This window comes from Cinclus cinclus, chromosome 23 (genome assembly GCF_963662255.1).
Source record: "Cinclus cinclus chromosome 23, bCinCin1.1, whole genome shotgun sequence".
Taxonomy (NCBI): Eukaryota; Metazoa; Chordata; class Aves; order Passeriformes; family Cinclidae; genus Cinclus; species Cinclus cinclus.
The window spans coordinates 3,337,090-3,359,202 of NC_085068.1; the positions used below are offsets into that span (position 1 = coordinate 3,337,090).

Here is a 22,113-nt window from a genome sequence, read left to right on the forward strand (position 1 = left end):
GCCAGGGGAAAGATCAGGTTATTGTGTGTGCCAAAATGCTTTGGCTCCCGCTCATCCACTTCTCTCCCAAATGTGGCAGAGGAGATGGAGGTCACTACTGCCATGTCCCCACACAAGTGTGGCAGTGCTACAGCTGGAAGCATCCTCCCACTGACAGAGCAGGAGATAAATGCTCACCTCCAAGCACCAGCAACAGTCAGGATCAGCCACACCTCCAATCCCAGGGTGAACATGGAGAGTTTGCATCTGTACCACCCCTCTTTCAAACTTCATGCTTTTTTTTGCAAAGCAGATGCACTGTCAATTCTGTCCCAGGGTCCCTGGGGATCCCAATCTGAGAGACCAGCCCAAAATACCACACTTGTCCTGCAGGGAAAGCACTCTCAGAATGGGGCAGGCTGGCTACCTGAGCTCCTGGCTCAGATGCCACAGGTTCATCTTCCCAGTGTGTCACAGGTCAATTAAGGTCCCACAGGTCCTGCCAGGTCCCAGGAGATGCAGGGCCCTTGGGATCACAGAATCTGAGAATGGCTTGGGTTGGAAGTGACCATCTTGTTCCGACCCCCTGCCATGGGCAGGGACACCTCCCACTATCCCAGGTTGCTCCAAGCCCCATCCAACCTGGCCTTGGACACTTCCAAGGATGGGGCAGCCACAACTTCTCTGTGCCAGGGCCTTACCACCCTCACAGGGAAGAATTTTTTCCCAGTATTCAATCCAGATATGCCGTCCTTCAGCTCAAAGCCATTATCCCTTATTCTATCACTGCTTAACCTTGCAAGAAGTCCCTCTCCAACCTTCCCGTAAGCCCTTTTAGGTACCAGAAGGAGGATGGAAGGAGCTGCTTCAGGAATCCCCATTACTGGAGGGGTTTTTCTGTTTCACCTTAGTTCCAGGCTCTGTGGGCAGGAGGAGATGTCTGTGACACTGGGTACCACTGGTTCAAGAACTCAGGCACCACGCACACCCCAGGCACTGCTGGTTCTCAGTTCATGGGTTGGAGTGGTTTTATGAACCAAAGCTCAGCTCAGCCCCACCAGTGTGATAAGATCCCCCAGCGAGATGAAAATGAGGACATCATAATTAACGTGGTGAGCGCACACACTGGGGGCTGATGTGATTGCATCTGCATTCAGGAGTTTGTCTAATAGTTTAAATTAAAGTCAACACCAGTTATAAAAAAAATTTGCCAGATTATGAAAGGCAAGAGATGCAAACACCAGATATCTGGGCAGCTGACTCAAGTCTTAGAAGTCTCCCAGGGCCTGTGTGGCACAGCAGAGGAGGAGGAGGAGGAGGAACAGAGGAGAGACTGTGTCCCCCTGGGGCAGCAGCTCAGCCTCCCACCATCCTTAGTGCACAAAGGAAGGAGTGTCCCCAGCCCTGGGACAGCTTTCAGGAGGGATGCCAGGTCTGCCTGGCATAGCAAAGCTTTTGTGGCCACTGAGACATCCAGCACTTTCCTTCCCAGCATGTCATGGCACCTCCTCACACCATTGTCACTGGGAGAGGAAAAAAGAGAAAGCTGTTATTGCAGCTATAAATCGTTAGATGGGAGGCCTTAATGGAGATAATCCCCATGAAATCAGTCACTGCTGTGGCTAAGGAGGGATTTGTCAGGCAGTTAACTACCCTGAGCTTCATTGCAGGTGATTAACTCCTGGTAGTGACCAGCATCTGGGGAATTAGCAATAACCCAGCATTTACTGAACAATCACTGGGACATGAGCTTTTATCTCAATTACCAGTCTAAATCTTTATTTTCCAATGTTCTGTTCCTACACTTTTTTCTTTTTTTTTTTTTTTTTCCCAGAGAAAATTAATTTCACCACAGCTTGAGCTGTAACTTGCCTGGAACCAGGTAGAGGCTCCAGCTTGGAAAAGAAACCCAAGAAATACAACAAGGACATCAAACTGAGGGAGAGCAGAGACATGGCCTAGGCACATGGGATAGCCCCAAGATATCTTGGTGCTCTGAGAAAAGAGGTGAACCTGAAGTGAGGTGGAATAGCAAGGACACAGCACAGCTCAGACTGGGGATGGGGTTTTACAAAGTGGGCTTGGGGCAAAGAGAGACCCTGCTCCATGACAGATGAGGCTCATCCCAGCCATGAACTGGTTGTTAGCTGCAGGACTAGACCCAGGCAAAAAAAGGCCCCTGGTGTGTAGGCATGACTGCAAATAACTCAGTCCCAGGGCTGAAATCCCCATTCTTGGTGCACAAATACTGCTGGGACACCATCCTGTGGCCATGTCTGTGCTTTCAGCTGGGGGTTCCAGCAGATCTGGTGCCTTTCTGACAGTGTTCACTCTGGGTACTGTAGGATGAAGGTGGAGCACCCTTGGCTAACTGAGCCCAGGGGCCTCAGGATACATCCCTTTCTGAGGAGCAAAGGGGCAGGGATGGAGAGCTCCAAACCCCTCTGAAGGTTTTTCCTGGCTCCCACCAACAAAGCCAACATGGAGCATGCCACGTGGGATTGTTGGGGACTGTACAGGGCCAGGAGTTGGACTTGATGACCCTTGTGGGTGCTTCCAGCTCAGCACATCCCCTGACTCTGTGACAGATGTTGGGGCAGCTGCCTGGGTGGCAATGCCCAGCAGCTCTCTGCGCTGACCCAAGCCCCTGAGGCAAGGGGGAAACTCTGGGGCCACCACAGAAGGTGCTGGTGAGGATGGATGGGGATGTCATGGGCAGCATGGGGGGTCTTCCTCCAGCACTCAAGATGCTCCCATTCTAATTAGCTTTTGCAAGGCATCACTCAAGCTCCTTAGATACCCTGTGTCTGAACAAAATAATTTCCTGTTTGACTTTGTAAATCAAAGTAGATGATACAATAATTATTAATAATATGTTGACTTATCTCATCAGTGTTTTAATTAGTCAGTAGAAAGGCAATTTGCAAAGGGGCCAACCAGGCTCCCTCTGATCCAGCAGGTCAGGTACTGAGCAAGGAGAAAGGACAGAAGGGCACTGGGGCATTTTGCTGGGGAGATACAGGAGGCACGGCAAGGGAAGGGGTTGACCACACTGATAAGAGTTTAATTTTCAATGCAAAGGGAATTGTTCTGGGAAAGGAGTGAGCAGCAAAGCTCCTGGGAGCCCTTTGAAGTTATAATTGAGAGGAGCCGCAGCCTGCAGGACAGGGATGCTCCCGGTGACCCTTCTGCTTCCTGCACGTGTCTCTGGGGTGCAGCTGAGCGGGGGGATGCAATTAAACCCCTGAGCAGCAATTACAGCCAATTACCCCTCAGTTAATTGTCTGGCAAGAGAAAATGTCAAAACAGGCCAGGCATGGCTCCCTGATGGCCTGACACTCCCCAGGGCCCACGGCACTGCTGACCCTCACCGTGCCCATTCCTCGCAGCTCCTGCTCCTCTGCTCTTGCTGGCCACGGCAAACCCAGAGAGGGAAGTGACCTCCCAGTCAGGCAAGTGCACCTTGCCCACAGGTGTGATGAAAACATCAGGACTTTGCAAGTGGTACACGTCCAGTTTTGCCCTGGCTGTGCAGGCAGCTCTGGGATCTCCCAGTCAGAGGAAGAAGACTCTGAGGCTGCTGCTTTTCCTCTGGTCCCCAGGTGTGACAGCACCTGCAGGTGCCATAGGGCACTAGGCAGTGAGCCAGCAGACACAAGTCCCCTTCTGAATCTCCTCAGGCTAAGGAGTCCCCACTTAGGCTCTGTGTTGCTTAGTGCCATGAAAAGACCCAGGCAGAGCTACCCACCTCCTACTGTCTGTACCCATGTGCTGGCCCTGGGGGGATGGAGATGTGAGTCAAGCAAAAAGAACATGACTTCAGCCAGTGCTGTCCCTTGGCAGGAGGATGCTGTCTGTGTCTGCCCGTGGATGGAGCAGACACACTGTGGGGAAATCCTCCACTGTGGCCAGGCAGGACAGATGGCAGGCAGCAAGATGGGGGGCACTTCCACCAATCTTTCATCTAAAGCATGTAAATTAAGGAAATGGCAGCAAAAATAAATGACCTCAATGAAAATCTGGCTTCACAGTACAGTGCCTCTGTACAACCCCAGCCCAGGTCTTGCAAAGCTCCAGCACGGGGCAGTGGGTAGGGACAGCCCCAGGGACACCCAGAGCAAAGGGAGCTCCTTTCTCAGTGCAGGGATCACAGCAGGTCTCCCCCAGCTGTGCCTGAACTGCACTGGAAGGGCTGCTTGGGAGCATCTGCTCAGAGCCAGACCACTGGCACTGAGAGAAAGTATTGTACCCCAGCTCCCCTGAGACAGCAGCAGCCCCATCCATCTCCTGGGGACAGCAAACAGATCCCAGGGCAAATTCACTGCTCAGAAAGGAGCTGGAGCTGAAGGAGCAGCAGGGGGGTAAAGGAATGAGATGTGCTTCCTGGACTATGGGATACAATGGCCCATGGAGGAAGAACCTTAGTTCAGGCAAGTGTTTAGAGGAACCATTAAAACACCCAGCTGGAAAAAGATATGCAAAGTTGAGGGTGTTCAACATAGTTTCCACAGAGGTGTGTGGTCATCCTGTTGGTAGCAGGGCCAGAATTGAGCAAAAGCACAGGGTAAGTGCACAGTGGAGTTACCCCAAGACTGACTAAGGTCCTGTAGGACTCATGGCCAAGAGCTGGCTCTGGTATTGGGTGTTACACAGCACCTAACGTTGCCTTCTTGGTTTTCTTTTACTTTTTTGGCATCCAGTATTATAATTACTTTTTATTCTTTATTATATTTATTATTTACTCTTCTAAAAATTTACTGATTATTTTATGTATTATATATTATGTAATTTATTATAGAGATTATTCTTTTATTATATATTTTTAATAAACATTACTAATGGAGAATATGGATGTACAATATGGAGAATTCAGATGGACTAGTGTTCAAGAGCTGTTGGTGAAGAACTGCTGAGCATCTGCTGTAGAAAACCCTGAGACTCCCAGTCCCTGCGGTCACCTGACAGTCACAGCTGACAGTCCAAGTGGGTTGGAGCTCTGGATTCATCCCTGGATTTGTGAATGTCCAGCCCAGGATGCTGGAAGTCCCTGGTGTGGTGAGAATGAGGCTCCTTTGGGCCCAATCCTTTTGTGTGCTTTGGGAGTGCGAGGTCCCACCCAGCAGAGCTGGCTCAGGTGGATTCATCCTCACCCAAGGCACTCAGTGATGCCAAGGATCCCACCTGCATTCCTGATGGGGAGCAAGGGTCTGGGCATGGGGTCATCCAGAAGGAGAATCTTGGGCAGTCTGCGAGCAGCAGATGGTCTGACTATGGGGAGGAATCGCCTAGGGAGGGATTAAGGACAGAACACTGGATGTGGACAATGGAAAACAGCCCTGACTCCCAGAAAATCCCAGAAACATTCTCCCTTGCAGGGGAGCAGAGGAAGCCCTGGTCCCTGATTCCCTGAATGTGTGTCAGGCTCCTCCAGGATGCCAGGATTTGGCAGCAGGGCTGGGATGAGATGACAGCTGATTAGTGACAGGACAGCAGTGACAGCCAAGGGCAGCCAGGAGGAGGACAGCATCTGCCTCATCCAGGCAGAGGCAGAAGAAGGTCCCCTGGCTGCAGACTGCAGCCAGGCAAACCTCACAGGGATGGGTTTTTAACAGGGGCCTGTTAACAGCATCGCCACAGGACCTGGAGGATTTACCAGCACCAGCAATTTTGCAGCCAAGGATGTTTTTTCCTCAAAGCTGGGCTGCTCTGAGAGCTGAATTAATTGACAGGTCTGAAGGCCTGTATTTATGCAGGAGATCACATCACATTAGTTCCATGGTCCCCTCTGACCTTGTACCTCTCAATCTCTTACATTCCCAGGATACTCATCATTGCAACAACTAACTGCTAAAATTAGAGCCGAGTTAATGATTTAATATATTTACATATATGATAAAGTCTGATAGAAATCTGATCATTGGTATTATTATGAATTCACTGTTCTGATCACTCCTGCTCAAGCGGTGCGAGGACTGAAAATCTCAAGCAACAGATCAATGAAAATTATTAGAGGCCTGGGAAGATTTCTGTGGGAGGTGGAATTGAAAAGATTAGGAACGTTTAGTTCAGAGAAAGGATAAAAAGAATGGACATGAAAAATCACCACAGCAGCTAAAGCCAGGTAGGCACCCCAATTTTTCACATTTTGTGCCTGCAGAAAGCCCCACTGTGCCTTGTAGTTGGTCCTGTGGGTATTTATGGGATTGTTTCTGTTCACTAAATAAATGAGCAAAATCCTTCCAGCCAGGTCACCCTGACATCTGAAACTCACTATTTCCAGAAAGCTACTGTGTCAGGAAAACCTGGAATGCAAGTGAAGGGAGCGTGTGTCAGCCAGTGGAGCTGACAGGCTCACGTGGGGGTCCCACCCTGCCACCCCTCCTGGACACACCGCAGGAATGAGAGTTTGCATCCCCATTCCCATAAGGTGTGACCCACAGGGAAGGCTCCCCTACCCCTCCTGCCCAGTTCCCACAGAAATCCCTCAGATTACAGGTGGTTGGGAGTTTCCTGGTCATTTGGGGCTGTTCCCCTGATGCTCACCCAGTGCAGTGAAGAATGAGACACTTCTTAGCATGTCCCAGTTCTTGAGTCCCTTCAAAGTTCAGGACCTGGTGACAGCCTGGTCCCTACCAGGGCGCATGAAGGGTTAAATGCCATTTCCAAAACAGCTGTATCCCTCTGCCAGTCTGTCAGGCTGGCATTTCCCCAACACACATGGTCTGTTTGCCTCATCAGCACTGACTTGGGGCTGAGATGTCTATTCCCTATCCATCCCCTGACCCCTCCCACAGTGACCCATGGTGACCCATCCCACTGGGGTCCCCCTGTGCCAACAGTCACTTCATACTTACCCCATGTGAGGGGTAAGTCATCCAGCCCCAGTCTCCCACGATTGTTGAGGTGTCTAGCAAGTTCACTGGAAAACACAGGAGCAAAAGCTGTGTTAGAAAACTTTGTCCCCATCCCCAAGGAGTGAGGAACAGAGCCACCATGAAGAAGCCCTCTTCACATGCCACTTCCTTGAAAATGTCCCCCACCCATCAATCTTTCACCAGGGACTGCCTGGCTGGATGTGAGGCAGGTATGGAGTTTGGGGATAGCAACTAGTGATGCTCCCCAGAACTGGTGGTTCAGGATAGAGTTGAGTCCTGGCCCCAGCACTGAGAGCAGTGTGACCTTTTGGAGGAGGGGAGGCTGCAAACAGCAGGTTGGAGGAAATGCAAAGCAAGGAAAGGTTGTGGAAACAAACTGCCAGCACCAGGTTGTCCACCAGTCCCAATGTGGGCAAAGACTGATGCAACTGGAGCATCGTTCCTCAGCTGGACACTTCTCTGGAAGCCTTTTAGGCTCAGCTCCCTCCCACCATCATTGGTTTGAAGTCTGCACTCCAGCAGCTGCTGTAATTGCACAGTGCAGTGCCCAGCTCCAGCACAAAGACTCCCCATGGTCCTGGCTGACACCCCATTGGAGAAGTCCATCAAAGCCAACCCCTCCAAATCCCTGCCACCAGCAGGAGCCCGGCTTAAAGAGGAGACAGAGGCAAACTGCAGGAAGAGGGGAGCAGATTGTGTGGGGGGAGAGGCGAGGATGCCTTCCAATGTGCTCAGAAGCTTCCTGTGGAAACCTGTGCAGTGGCAGCAGTGGAGGAAAGCAGGATGCCACAGCACTGCTACCTTTGAGCCGTCTGAGCCCCACGCCCAGATCCCACAGCATCAGACAGAGGAGAGCCTTGCCTTGCCTGATAACCCCAAATTGCTCAGCACCTGGGCAAGGAGCCCAAGCCTCAGCTCCATGGTGCAGATTCCAGAGGGATGGAGGCTTGTGGAAGGCTGCCAACAAGGTGCCCTTGCCCTTGGGAATGAGTGCAGTGGGCACCAGGACCCTGATGCCTCAAGACCCCCCAAGAGCACCAGGCTCCCACAGCGACCCCCAGTGCCTCCAGCTTTCCCCATTCCCTTTATCCTGAAGCCACCCAGTGAGGTCAGCGCCTCAGGAGGTTTCATCCTTGCTAGCTGCCTTTCCTCACTTTTGAGGAGCCCCAGACTGGACCTGGAGTCACCTTGTCACAGCATCCCTCTGTGACTCCAGGGCTGGGCTGGTCCCCTGGGCTCGGGAGACACCGTGGTCTTGTGGCCAGGACCAGCTTGTCACAGCAGGGACAGGGCATATCAGGACAGCAGCCCCAGTCCTGGCAGAGCCTGGGCTCAGCGTGAGGCTGATCCCTATAGCCCCAGGAACGGGTGCCACTTTCATTTACTATTACCAGGCAGGGAAGGAGAGGGGAGGAGAGAGGAGCAGAGACGTGAGCTGGCTGTGAAACACCCGGACGTCATGCTCCTGACAGAGCAGATTAGGAGCTTTTGAGGCATTTATTAATGTTAGCAGAACAATTTGAAAGAATTTCCAGGGTTTCTTGTGTGGTTCCATTGGCCCAACAGCAGGCCAAGCCCCTCCACTCCCTACGCGGTGCTGCTCCCACTGCTAAAGAGGCCCCTTGCCCTCAGCACGGAGTAATTACCTCGGAGATCTCAAATCCATTTTTATTTGTTATTGTTAATCTGAAGATTTTCTGCCTATTTTCCCTGGGTAATTCACCCAGCAGGAGCCCAGGCTTGGGAGTTTCCCTGTTCACAGTGTAGGAGCACAGTCCCAGTGACCCTCAGCAGGCAGGCTGTGGGGAGGGGACAGCCTTCACAGACCCTCTCCCCCCCCCAGCGTGGTCTCTGCACCCTCTTTCCCACGCTGGGATGCTCAGGAATGCTCTGCAGGCAGCAGGAGGTGCCTGCACGGGCTGGGGTCCAGCGGGAGCATGGCATTATGAGGAATGATGCTGAGAGCACATAGTGTGGTGTACCCCAGACTTGTCTGCCAACGGTGTGTGGGACCTGCAGCCAGCTTGCTACACCCCATCCCACCACCCTGACCATGTGGTCATCACCCAGTCTCACAGAGATGTCATCACGACATGAAGGAGTCTTCTCCCTTCAGCTGCTTTGGTTCCCACACAGCCTAGGTCAGTTTGCATCCCACCCATGGAAGAGGGATAAGTTTCTTTAATTCCCTCACTTCAGCCAAGTGCACAGAGCCCTGCGTTTTCGGCCCACACAGCGGGCACTGCACAAACACAAAGGCGTTGTGTGTCTGAGAGCTCCTGTTAACTCATGGGACAGCACATGTGCCTGTGGATCCCAGTGTCCATCCAGCAGCACTGCGACATGCTCCGATGTGGGGACACCAACGCTCTCCCAAAGCCCAGCTGGTCACAGCCCAGCTCATGGCCCAGCTCACAGCCCAGCTGGTTACAGCCCAGCTCACAGTCCAGCTGGTTACAGCCCAGCTCACAGCCCAGCTCACAGCCCAGCTGGTCACAGCCCAGCTCACAGCCCAGCTCACAGCCCAGCTGGTTACAGCCCAGCTGGTTACAGCCCAGCTCACAGCCCAGCTCACAGCCCAGCTGGTTACAGCCCAGCTCACAGCCCAGCTCACAGCCCAGCTCACAGCCCAGCTCACAGTCCAGCTGGTTACAGCCCAGCTCACAGCCCAGCTCACAGCCCAGCTCACAGCCCAGCTGGTCACAGCCCAGCTCACAGCCCAGCTCACAGCCCAGCTGGTCACAGCCCAGCTCACAGCCCAGCTCACAGCCCAGCTCACAGCCCAGCTGCGAAGGGAACCTGCCGCACCTCATGTCACAAGTGCCTGCTCAGCCCGTGCAGGTGAGCTCCTGGTTGTGCTGCTTCTCCAGGGGTGATGCTCAGAGCCCGCCTTCGACGCCGCAGGGTGAGCAAGACCCCCACACAGGACCTCTTTCAGCTGAAACATTTTTTCAGAAAATGTGCTGGTTTGGGAGACCTCTCTCCTACAGCTGGGCAATTCTCTTTGATGCTATGGACTGTCTGCACGTATCAGTCTCAAGCCGTGAGCTCCATTTTGTTTTCCTTAGCACCATTTTGTCGTTTCCCTATTCTGTGTCTTGGCCTTGCCTCCGCGTATTGAGCCAAAACACCAGGAGGTGTCAGGGGAAATTCTCACCCTGGTGGAAAAGCTGTCAAGCCTGATTGCCCGTTCAAAAGTAAGCACCTAGGAACGAGCAGGTTTCCCAGCACAACTGGGGTCTGCACACAGAGCCTCACGTAAGGCAGACCCTCTTACTGCAGAAAGTTGCATCCTGTGACGGTGCATGAGTAGTGCACATTGCAGCCTCACAGATGCAGACTAGGCAGGAGTGTGCAAATCAGCATGTGACGTATGTGTATATTGTATTTATACCTGTATCTCTGGTTTTTGGATCTATACCTGTATCCATTTCCATACCCATATCTACCAAATTCTAAACACTGCTTGGGATAAGTGAGGAAGCTGAGACTGGGACTAGCATCCAGAGGATGTGCATTTTTCTTGGGACCATATATCTCTTGTAATATATCTCTATCTGTATCTGTAGATTTCTATCTTATATATATTTACATTGATATCTATCTTTATATCTGTATCATCTATATCTATATATATCTATCTATATATATCTATAAAGAGTGAGTGCTTAGATATCTATATCTTCTATATATCTATATCTATATCTTCTATATATCTATATCTATATCTATCTATAATCTATAAAGAGTGAGTGCTTAGATACCCTTCCCAACACTTGTGCTGGTGGCCACAGCTCCTGCAGGGTTGTACTGCATCCCTACAAACAGATGTGGGAGCACCTTGGGGTCTCACATCCAAGCACCCCAGGCTCAGGAACGGGCCCCTGGTATCTAGGGGTGCCTGTGCATCCTCAGCCCACCCCAGGTTCATGGTGGGGTGGTGGAACAAGCCTGGGGGTGACCACTGGTGGATGCGCTGAGTCCCAGCCTCTGGAAGAACAGTGGGGGACCAAAGAGGGCTCTGAGCATCCTCACTAATTGTTAACCCACTGTGGTCCTCCCTCTAATTACTCCACCATCTCCCTCTTAGGCAGGGGCTTTGTAGCACAGGCGTGGGGAGGAAGGGTCAGTGGGAGCAGTCCCGTTCCCTTGGGCTTCAGTTCCTCTCCATCACAACTTCAAAGGCCTCCCAAGATTCACAGCAAGGCTCGCCCCCATGCAACAACGCCTTTTGCATGGATAATTAAACCCTTACCAGCACAGTTTGGCTGCTCCCCGCTACCCAAAGACCAGCAGGCTCAGCCACACAGCTCCAGGCAGGTCTGCACAGCCCACAGCAGCCCCACAGCCCCTCTTCATGGGGAAATGGCACAGGGAGGGTTTGCCACAGTGGGAGGAGAGTGTGGGAACGGGGCAGTGAGAGGAGGGGACCAAGAGCCAGTGGCATTCATTTCCCGTAATCTGGGGCAGAACTTGGAAGGGACAAGTGGGGCCAGGGTGGGTCAGCTGCTTGTGTCTGCCATTTAATCCAAGGGCTGGCTGAATAGGCAGCTGTGACCTTTCCAACTCGGGAGGCAGAGCTGAGACACGAAGTCGTGTCTTACTGGCATTGGCACATGGCGAGAGGACAGGATGGGAAGCTTCGCTTTCACTCTCCTGATCCCTGGGACAGTATTTATCTTTAAAGAATGAAAAATAGCCATTTATTCCCCAGGTGGGGCTCAGAGGGAGGAGCAGCATGCCTGGAGGGCAGCTCAGCTCTCCCCTTTGGTGCAGGGATGTTCCCCATGGATCCAGGTCAGCACTGGGTTGCTGCTTTGCCACACCAGGATTTGATTTGTCCAGCAGCTGCTCATCCACAAGGCTGCAACACAGCGGGGATGGGGCTGCCCAAAGGAGGAGTTTAGAAAAGCACTGCAGGTAGATCTGGGAAATATCAAATCTGGCAGGAATTTTGGATTTCCACACTTTTGGAAATGCCAGAATCAGGCTGGAAAACAAAACAAAATAAAACAAAAAAAGGCAAAAAAAAAAAAAATCAGAGAAGAAAAATACCAAGTGACCAAAGATGAAAAAAACTAACCCAAAAAAATGGCAAAAATAAACCCCAAAAAAACAAAAACAAACAAAACCAAACCAAAACAAAACTAAAAAAAAAATACAAGCTAAAAAGAAACATTTTCAAACGAAAGCAGTGCTGCTTTTTGGCTGTGCCCTAATTCCCATTTCAGGATTTCTTCTCAGACCTCCAGATTGTTGCTGTGAACTTTCTGTATTTAATTTTATATCATTTTGTAATGCATCAGGAGCGGCAATCCCATAAGGACTGCCCAGAGGGTCACCCCTTTTCACTATACCCAGAGCAGGAAATACTTTGATGTAGGAAGAAAGCTTGTTTGTTCAATCAGTGCTAACAAAAAGCCTCAGTTCAGGTTTTAAAAATAAAATTATCAACCTGATCCTTCCAGCCCCTGCATGGTATCATGTAAGATAATGTGCAGCGCAAGAGCATAACCTGTGGTAGGACTGAAGTGTTGTGAAATAATGCAAAAAATGAAACAAAACAAAACAAAACAAAACACCTTGAATAAAGTATTTCTAAGGCTAGAAACCTTGAAATTATAGGGCAGGTTTTTTTCTTCCCAGGAAAAAAAAAATAAAAAGCAAGCACATCAAAAGCCAAACAACAAAAAGATGTTCCCTCTCAAAACTACAGGTGAGAAAATAGAGATGTAAAATGGTCATGTTTCCTGCTCGCTTTGAGACTCCCAACGCTTGTGTGCAGTGGGACAGACAGGGAGAACTGGGCAGGCTGGTGTAGGAGACCCAAATTAAATACCCACCACTGGGCAGGCTGTGAAAGTACTGGTGTGCATCCCCAGTACAGGTGTGCAGCCCTGGTACTGGTGTGCAGCTCTGGTTACTGGTGAATGTCCCAGTACAGGTGTGCATCCCCAGTACAGGTGTGCAGCCCTGGTACTGGTGTGCAGCCCTGGTACTGGTGTGCATCCCCGGTACTGGTATGCAGCCCTGGTACTGGTGAATGTCCCAGTACAGGTGTGCATCCCCAGTACAGGTGTGCAGCCCTGGTACTGGTGAATGTCCCAGTACAGGTGTGCATCCCCAGTACAGGTGTGCAGCCCTGGTACTGGTGTGCAGCCCTGGTACTGGTGAATGTCCCAGTACAGGTGTGCATCCCCAGTACAGGTGTGCAGCCCTGGTACTGGTGAATGTCCCAGTACAGGTGTGCATCCCCAGTACTGGTATGCAGCCCTGGTACTGGTGAATGTCCCAGTACAGGTGTGCATCCCCAGTACTGGTATGCAGCCCTGGTACTGGTGAATGTCCCAGTACAGGTGTGCATCCCCAGTACAGGTGTGCAGCCCTGGTACTGGTGAATGTCCCAGTACAGGTGTGCATCCCCAGTACAGGTGTGCAGCCCTGGTACTGGTGAATGTCCCAGTACAGGTGTGCATCCCCAGTACAGGTGTGCAGCCCTGGTACTGGTGAATGTCCCAGTACAGGTGTGCATCCCCAGTACAGGTGTGCAGCCCTGGTACTGGTGAATGTCCCAGTACAGGTGTGCAGCCCAGCACTGCAGCGCTCTGGTTCCACTGCAAGGTGGACCTGGAAATGTCAGAGTCCCCCAGGCTGTGCCAGGGCTCAAGGATGGGTGTATGGGGCTGACAGGGCTCAGAGTGAGGGTGAGCCCACACTTCCATGCCCCTGGTCCCAGACGCAGTGGGAAAGGAACTATTTCAGGCTCCAGGGGTGACGGGACTCATTGAAATTCAGGGCAGAAGCCAGAGGAGGAGGTGGGAAGGCCCTGGGGATGGGGGGCAAGAAAGGTCAGGAATTCAAGAAATTCAATGGAAACATCCAGCGTGAGGAGGGGAAGAAGCAAGACTGCGGTGAGGCTGGGGAAGGTGCACTGGGATCCCTGTGGCCCTCGGAGGAGGCACAACTGGTGCCCCCAGGTGTGGATTTGGCCATCTGGGAGTCACAGGAGTCTTTTCTACCACGATGTCCCCAGCCTGAGGGATGACATAAGGACACAGCCCTGTCCATCAGCAGGGAGGAGCCCATGCCTGGCACAGCCACCCCTTGATATCTCATTTGGCTAAAGCCCTGTGAGAACAGATCCTTTCAACTCCCATACCACCAAAGGGTGGCTCCTGGCATCCCTGACCACTGTCCCCAAAGCCAGGAGCCTGAGGAGCAGGTAATGGACCTGCACCCAAATGAGGACGTCCTGCTGCAGCCCAGGTACAGGGACAGCCTATACACCTCATGGTACCAATAATGCAGCATCATGACAGCCTTTAAAAATGGCAGAAACGTTTTCTAACACAAAATAAATGTCTTCTGCTTGTAGTCAGCAACACCTCTGTGGTACAGACTCCAAAAAATGGGAGCTGTGTCCAGAGGGGTTTGTGCCAGTGTCCTCACACTAGTCCTGACTCCCTCTTCTCTTTTCTCACATCTGTTAGGTATAATAAAATACGCATTTTCACAAATACATTTTCACCTTCAGTCACCAAGGTTTCCAGTCTCTGTTGCGTTTTTGGACATTGAAGCTCATGCCAGGTAAGCTGCTAACACTGTCCCAAGTCCTTTTCTCAGAGTATCTCAATCCCCACACGTAAGATGCACGTCCACTCTGTTATCTCCTGCCTGTTTGGGGTTTGGATGATTTCTTATCCCGCACTTCCAATGCCACCCAGAGTGACTCGGGCAGACCTGGCACTGGAGATCTGTGCCTGTATCAGAGCCAAGGCAAACCTTGCAGCACCCTGAAAATGCCACTCTGCCATTCCCACGGATCCCCGCCATCCTGGCAAAGCCTTGAGTGTTACCTTCTCTGGAATCCTCACTAGGGAAACAGGGGTTTTATAAATGTGCACACTTACCTGACTTACCTGGAGGGGCTTTGTAGGCAGTTTTTCAGGCTGTCATATGCTTTTTCCCTAATTTCTCTGAGGATATCTTTGCTCTCACACCAGTTGGCCACCCTAAACTGCGCTGAGCTGTTTGTACCCTGGTGACATTTTTAAAGCAAGATAATTTCTTTTAAAGGCTTTTGCCTTTGCTCTCTTAAAAATAGCTTTCTAAAAGTGAACATTTTCAGAGACAAAAATACCAATACTAACTGTGTTTGAGGGGACAGGCTGAATATCTCATACCACTGGTAATTAAATATCACAGAAGTCCTTAATAATTGCATGGAAGGTGCATAACACAGAAGATATTTCATCCAAGGAAAGACCCAGGAAACTGTGGCATCATTGATGCTGGGATGGAGCTGGGGTGGAACTCATCTCTCCAGCTGCAGCCAGCACTGTTGCCACTCACTAATGTGCTTAAATAAGGATTTTAAACGTGAGAAACTGGACAAAGAGCAGAAGATACCACAGGCATAACCATGATAACCAGGGCTGGAGGTAAGGAAAAAATCACAGAAGGGAACCTGCAGAGCCCAATCCGCTTGTACCCACAAGGCTGCAAGGTGCACAGGTTGAATTTACCATTTTCACAGACAAAAAATATGGGCTCTTTAATCCTGCAGGAAAAGCCTAACAAGAACAAATGGCTGGAAGGTGAAGCCAGGGAAATTTGTGTTAGGGAAAGAGGGGCCTGATTTTTAAAGGCTGGGGCTGATGAGCACTTGGAAGGAATTATTACAAGCAGCGCTGCCTTTGCCAATGCCTTCAGATAAACAGCAAATACTTTTCTGGATGCTATCCCTGGGCCAAACACACTTCATTAGGCTTTATTGGTGTGCTTGGATCTGATCCATTAAGGAGTTACATCCTTTAATTGTTTAAACAACAATCCACAGTTGTTTGTGACACCGAGTACTGCGCATCAACACGGGCAGGACGGGGAGGGTTTCTTTCATTTTTAGGTAATACAAGTCCATTATCAAACCTCTCCCTTTGGGACTGGCAAGGCTGAAGGGGTTAATCGTCTCTGTGACAGAGGAATCATTTTGAGTGTTGGCCAGGCAAACAGACTGGGTTAGAAGAATGAACTATCAAAAACTGTCAGGGTATGAATAGAGTTATCATATGAATGGATGTGCCCCTGGAGATAAAGGCAGCACCAAAGGCTGCCAGTGAGGCCAGCGGGGACAGGCAAAACACAGAACAAAGAGCAGAGGTGTCAGGATGGCTCCATGAAACCCGTGCTCCCCCAGGTCCTGCCACTGGGATGTGTGGGATGAGCTTCCACCCTTCCTGAGCATCTCTGGGGGCTGGGGTTCACTGATGGGCTTTTTTGTTGTTTTTTTTGGTTTTGTTTTTGAGTAAAATATTTTGCTAACCATCTTTCAGCAATCAAAAAAAAAAAAAAAAAAAAAGGAAATTTTTCCTCCCTGAAGCAAAGCAATTCATCGAGTTTTTCACTTGTGCTTAAATTTGGCTTTGTCAGATCCATTTCTACCATCACCAAAATGGGCGCTTATTTATTGTCACTGGAAACAACCCCTTGCAATTTCAGGAAACAAGAATTCTAGGAGAATGAAAAAAACCTGCCAAAGTAAGTGCATTTTGTGCACAGGTGTGCTATTTTTCTGCAAATTTTGGAGGTGGATTTTCCAGAAGTTTTATAATCTATTAATACAAGGGGGATGGAAATGAAGATGTCACCATAAACATCCCCATAAGCCTACCTAAAATTATGCAAATATTTGCTTTATATCAGCATTTGGGTAGCAAACAAAAAATTAAACACCCCAATTTTTTTTGTCAGTAATGTAGCTCCCTTTTTTAAACCAATGCTTCTCCATCCTCCATCACCAAAATTCCATAATCTTAAATGCTCTTGATTCCTATCCTTAAGAGGAACACACACCCCCACAGCCTTTTTAAAACGGAAAAGGAGATTTCCTCTCCCTTTCAGTGCCTTGCTTTTCCTGCAGCCCTGACTTCGGCATTGCTGCGGAGAAGTAGGAAAGGAGCATTGAAAAAACATGCAGATTAGTTTTTACCTTTTTTTCTGTTTGAGCAGAGGGGCAATTAATGAGATTACAATAAGAGATTAGCAGAGGGACCCCCATGAACCCTTCGTGTGGCCCCCATTTCAGCAAGCAGCTGGGTTTTCCCAAGGATTCTGGTGCTTTATCCCGCACCCCGTCCCTGTTGAGTGGAGGAACAAAACCCCATCACCGTGGTACAAGGAAAAGATGAGCATCTCTTCATCGGCTCTGCATCCTCCCCTGGACATCACCCCATCCCCATCACCTGCTGCTTGTCTCAGCTCGCCCGATGTGCCCCAAAATGCTGGGGGAAATGTCCCCAAATCCCCCTTCCCTGCTTCACCAGGTCCCCACATGGATCTCTCCAAGCTCACCCGTGGGGCATGGGGTCCATGCTGTGATGGGGTGGAAACTCACCCATCTCATGGGCACAGGGTAGAGCTGGGGGCATCACCTGGGAGGGAGCACACCCCCAGCAGCAGCATTTGAAGCATCATTTTTGGACAGAAAATACAATTTTGTTATCCCCCACCTGAGCTCCAAATGCAGTGATTTCTGCTCATCTGATTTTCTTTCAATTTAACAAAGATATTTCATATTTTATTGTTTAACTTCAATTTCTGCTAAAATCTAAAAATCTAAAAATAAAAAAATATTAAAAATCAAAAAATATTAAAAATCTAAAAATCTAAAAATCAAAAAATAAAAAAATCTAAAAATCTAAAAATCTAAAAATCAAAAATATATAAAAATATAAAAATATAAAAATATATAAAAATATTAAAAAGTATAAAGAATATAAATTACCCGCTTCAGTCTTTTCACCTATGCAACTCAGTCTGCAATAGTGTAAATATTTTTAGTCTCTCTTACTTCATATTATTGAAAATAACTTTTCTACCTCCCTGGTCTAAAGCAATTTAATAATTTCAGAAAGTTTTCTTCAGTGCTCCAAATAAAAAATCTTCCACATCCTGCAAATTTTTACCCCTCTTAAAAAAAAAATAAAAATCTGAGTTTTGGCTTTGAATACATTTCACAATGGCTGCTGCGCTGAAATGGGGGATTTCCCATGGAATGGCGATTCCCTTTTCCTCCTATTTCTCAGGCACGCCCGCACACAAGACTGAAAGGAATAAAAAATATATTTTTGTGTATATATATATTTCCAAGAAACTTAAAACTTCTTCAAACAAATTATTTCAGGAAAGAGAAAGGCACTGCGAGCTCTTGGACAGAAAAAAAAAACCCCAAGGGTAGAAGTTGGTTTTTTGGTTAATACCTGTTTCTATATAGCACCTGCCTCCCAATACATGCATTCAGAGTGCAGCACACCCTGGCCTGAAATTTGCTTTGCAGTTGTAATTTTCTGCCTTGCAGCTCCCAAACCAGCACTGGGAAATGCAGGGCAGAGAGAGGCTGTGGGAGCAGGCAGAGGTGATGGGCAGCCAGGCTACAGCCTCACACCATGCCCATGGTCACCACACGCCCTGGGAATGGGGCAGCCAAGCCTGGCACAACTGGAGGGTGGCACGCACCAGGGCTGGGCTGTGCTCTGCGCCCTGTCCCACATTTCCAGCCCCATCCCGCGCCAGGGCGCTCAGTGAGCAGCACCACGGCTGATCCCAGTGTGGACGCTGCTCCCAGTCCATCCCAGCACCTGGGACACCGGGAACTGGCAGAACACGCGGCCCCATCCCAGTGCCACCGCTCAGGTTGGGGACCCGGCTGGCACCGAGTGCCCCACGGCAGGGCACAGCAGAGCCCCAGGATCCGCGGGGCCGTGAGCATCATCACGGTGATGGATGGAGCACCACCAGCTCTCTGCAGGCTCCCACACCTTTTCTTGGTGCCACTCAGCACCTCCTGCCTGGTCTAATTGAGATCCAGCCTGCTTGGTTTGCCCCAGAGCCCAGCGCGTACCCAGCTCTGTGCAACCTCCTGACCAAGGCTGTGATGGAGGATAGCTTTCTTCTCCAACAAGTCTTGCGGGAAAGCCATGTCTCTCCCAGCTGGCAACAGGCTAGCTGTCCATGCAGACACCGTAAAACCCAACCCAGCTCCCAGAGATCTCCTCCGCAGAGGACAGCAAGGGCCTCACTTGTCAACGCTCAGGGTGGACCAAACCAGACAGGGCTCTTTGGCTTTGTGGGGCTGCAGCACCGAGAGCCTGGCGCAGCACAGGCGGCGTCCTGCACCACACCCAGCCCGGGGTATGGAGCAAAGGGCAGCTACTGCATCCCAGAGCAAAGACCGAGCAAGGGCTGGGAGTGTCGGGTGCTGGGGCCCCATTCTGCACCCTCACAGCCCATCCCCAGCAGCGAGACCCCAGCGCATCCCCCTGCACGGGCAGCAAAGCAGAGGGAAAAGGAGCAGGAAGAGGGCCAGGAAGTAGGCATTGGACAGAAACACAGGATTAGGACCAGCAAATATCTGGAATCGGGAATAGAAGTGAGGAAGATGCCGGTGGGTGTTGGACGATGGCAGTGAGCACAAGGACCCAGCCCAGCAGGGCGCACGGGGCACAGTGGTGGCAGTCCTTGGGCCTCAGCGTGACGGAAGGATGGCAGAGACACAGGAGCAGGAGAAGGGAGAGATGCCACGGCCTCCACGGGGCAGGAACACCGGCCCCGGGGCTCGCTGCAGAGGCTGTGCTGTGCTGGCCGTGGCTCTCAAGCACAGCAGAAGGGAGGAAGGATGCTGCTGCCAGTGCCAAGGACACGCTCAGGAGCGGGAACGGCAGGGCTGGTGATGGAGATCAGCAGCCCTGGGAAGCAGCCGTGCTGCCGCTGCCAGCACACAGGGAGACAGGCGAGGAGCGGGTGGCAGGAGCAGGAGCAGGAGCAGCGCTGCCGAAACCGAGGGGGGCCTGAGATATCAGAGCAGGGATGCGGCCGAGGGCCGGGGATGAGGGCAGGCGGCAGCGGGATAGAGCGCAGAGAACAGGCCTGACGTGGCTGACACCAAGATGTCCGGAGAGGATCCTCAGCTGCATCCCTGCTTCCTACTTCAGAAGTTTCCAGCCCTTTCTCTCACGAGAAGTTTCCCACCTGAGTGCCCTTTCCAGCTCCCCTCGTCGTCTGCACACCTTGCCGTGCCCACCCGCTCGCTCCAGCGCAGCCCACGCTGCTCGGCCATCGCGCACGGCTCCGGTGATGGGGATCGCCACGGCTGAGCTGGTGCCGGTGTCCCCGTCCCCTCTGCAGCCACCCCTGCATGCTGCAGCGGAGGGAGGCAGAGCTGCCGCTATTGCTGCAGATTCAGGTTCTCCTGACCAGCTCCGAAGTTTTGCCTCTGGTGCAAAAGCTCCGGGATTAGCAAACTCAGGCAGGCAGGAACCTGGAGCTGCGCTCCCCTGGGAGCACGGGGAAGCCAAGCCCGGCAGGGCTAAGCCCACGCAGACACATCCAAACAGCCACGGCGATCCCCAGGGTGTCCCGAACACTGCCCCGTCACTCCAGGGCAACTCGGTTCCTACCTTCGCTGGTGGTGGCCGAGAGGCAGGCAGCCAAGCTGATGACGATGGAGAGCGAGGATGTCAGATCCCCCTGTGCCCATGCCATGGTCCGGCGGGGGCCACCAGCCGCAGGACAGGGCCGCCTCGGTTGTCCCAGCACGTCTGCGAGCGAGCTACCTCTGCCCAGAGCTACGGCACTCTCCGGCTAATGCAAAGGCACTTTGCGCACATTGCTCGCAGGCACACGGGCGGGCGAGCGGGGAGGGAGCCGCCTGCCCGTCACCGCTCGCAAGCCAATGGGCTGGGTGGGCTCTGCAGCGAGCCCCCCTCTCCGCACCACACGCGCTCCTGTACCCAGACCCAGCAGCTGGACTCGGGCTCCCACTCCCCGCTTTTCCCCACCCCCGGGAAGCTCCAGCGGTCCCCCCCGCATCTCGTGCCCCCCGTCCCGCTCCGCTGCTCTCACCGGCCGCGGCCGGAGGCAAACTTGCAGCCCCGCGGGGAGCTGTGCGCTCGGTCGGGGTCAGGTGTGAAGGGGATGGGGTTAGCCGTCCCTCCCGGTGTGCAAGGAGACGAAAACCCCTTGTCACTGCTCCCCTTGCACGTCTGAAGGAGACGGGCAGGACATCCCCGACGCGATGCTTCCCATGCCGCTCGCTCCGGGAGAGAGAGACGCTCCGCTCTCAACTGACCTGTGGCAGTGGGAGCAGGGGACAGCACAGCCAGGGCTCACAACGCCCTGGTTACCGTCACGTTGTCACCTGGCAGAGGGTCAACCCTTTCCACAGCGGTTGTGCCAAGGCAGAAAGGCTGGGCACTGAGCAAGGGTGTCCTGTGACAGGGGCCTGGGGCTACCTGGGAAACACAAAGCATCCTTCCCACAGCCTCTGCATCCCTCCTGCTTGGAGCCACCAGAATCTCCGAGCCAGGTGAGTACCTTGCTCAGCATTAAACACTCGACAGCTGTCAACAGACCCCCTACAGCCACTACTGCTTCCCCATCTAAATGCTGAACAATCATTAATACCTGCCCGTGGTTACCACAGATGCTGACTCCCATCTACACCACGTGCAGTGACTCATTTGCTCCTTCATGCACTTGTGGCCAGAGCATTGTCTCAGCACTACCTGCCCCACGAACTGCCCTGGGACAAGGCACACATGGCAGGATAAGCATCTCTCTCTGTTGTCTGTCAGGCCATCCCTTGGAAAAAGCTCATCCCAGACTTGCTCAGTGGGGACAGGGAGGGAGAGGAGGTGCTGCACACCCTCCATTCCATTCCATTCCGTGTACCCTGTGCATTCCCTGGAGATGCTAAACCCCACGCTGGGACACCCCACAATGCTACCAGCAGCTTTCTGCCTGGAGGAGTGAGAGGAGCTCCCTGCCCAACTCCCAGCACGTAGCAGCAACAATTCCTCATTCAGAAGGGCTGAGGACTGTACCTGCAGGGACACGTCTGCACCACTCATCACCAGGACCTGGGAACAGCTCAGAGCCTCGGGTCCCTCCAGGATTTTTCCCCTGCCTGCCTGGGAAGCCGTCGGTCCAGAGACAGTGCTGGAGAGATCCTGTCATCAGTGGTATCACAGGATGGGCTGGCAGAGAGGCTGAGGCAGGGACACAGCTGGGGCTCAGGAAGACACCAGACATTCCCAAGGCAGCTGGCAGAGCCTGAGCAGTGCTGTCACATGGGGGGCGCAGTTACACAGTGACCTTTGAGCGGCTCTTGGAGCAAAGGAGTCAGTCAGGGCTGATGGTCTCCAAAAATCACAGCAAGACACCAGGAAGCCCCAGATGATGCCACAGTAGTTGCACCCCTGCA

At 51.9% G+C, this 22,113-nt stretch overlaps 1 protein-coding gene across 1 annotated transcript in view; it reads right to left on the bottom strand.

Annotated features, from left to right (window-relative positions):
- Window positions 1-20,430, bottom strand: part of EPHA8 (EPH receptor A8) — a 53,810-nt gene extending 33,380 nt beyond the window's left edge. Inside the window, exons 1-2 of the mRNA XM_062507726.1 lie at window positions 20,309-20,430; window positions 6,834-6,898 (exon numbers count right to left, since the gene is read on the bottom strand). Coding sequence (XP_062363710.1) covers window positions 6,834-6,898; window positions 20,309-20,393 — 150 coding nt within the window. The 5' untranslated portion in view covers window positions 20,394-20,430. The remainder of the gene's footprint in view (window positions 1-6,833; window positions 6,899-20,308) is intronic.
- Between the last annotated feature and the right edge of the window lie 1,683 nt (window positions 20,431-22,113).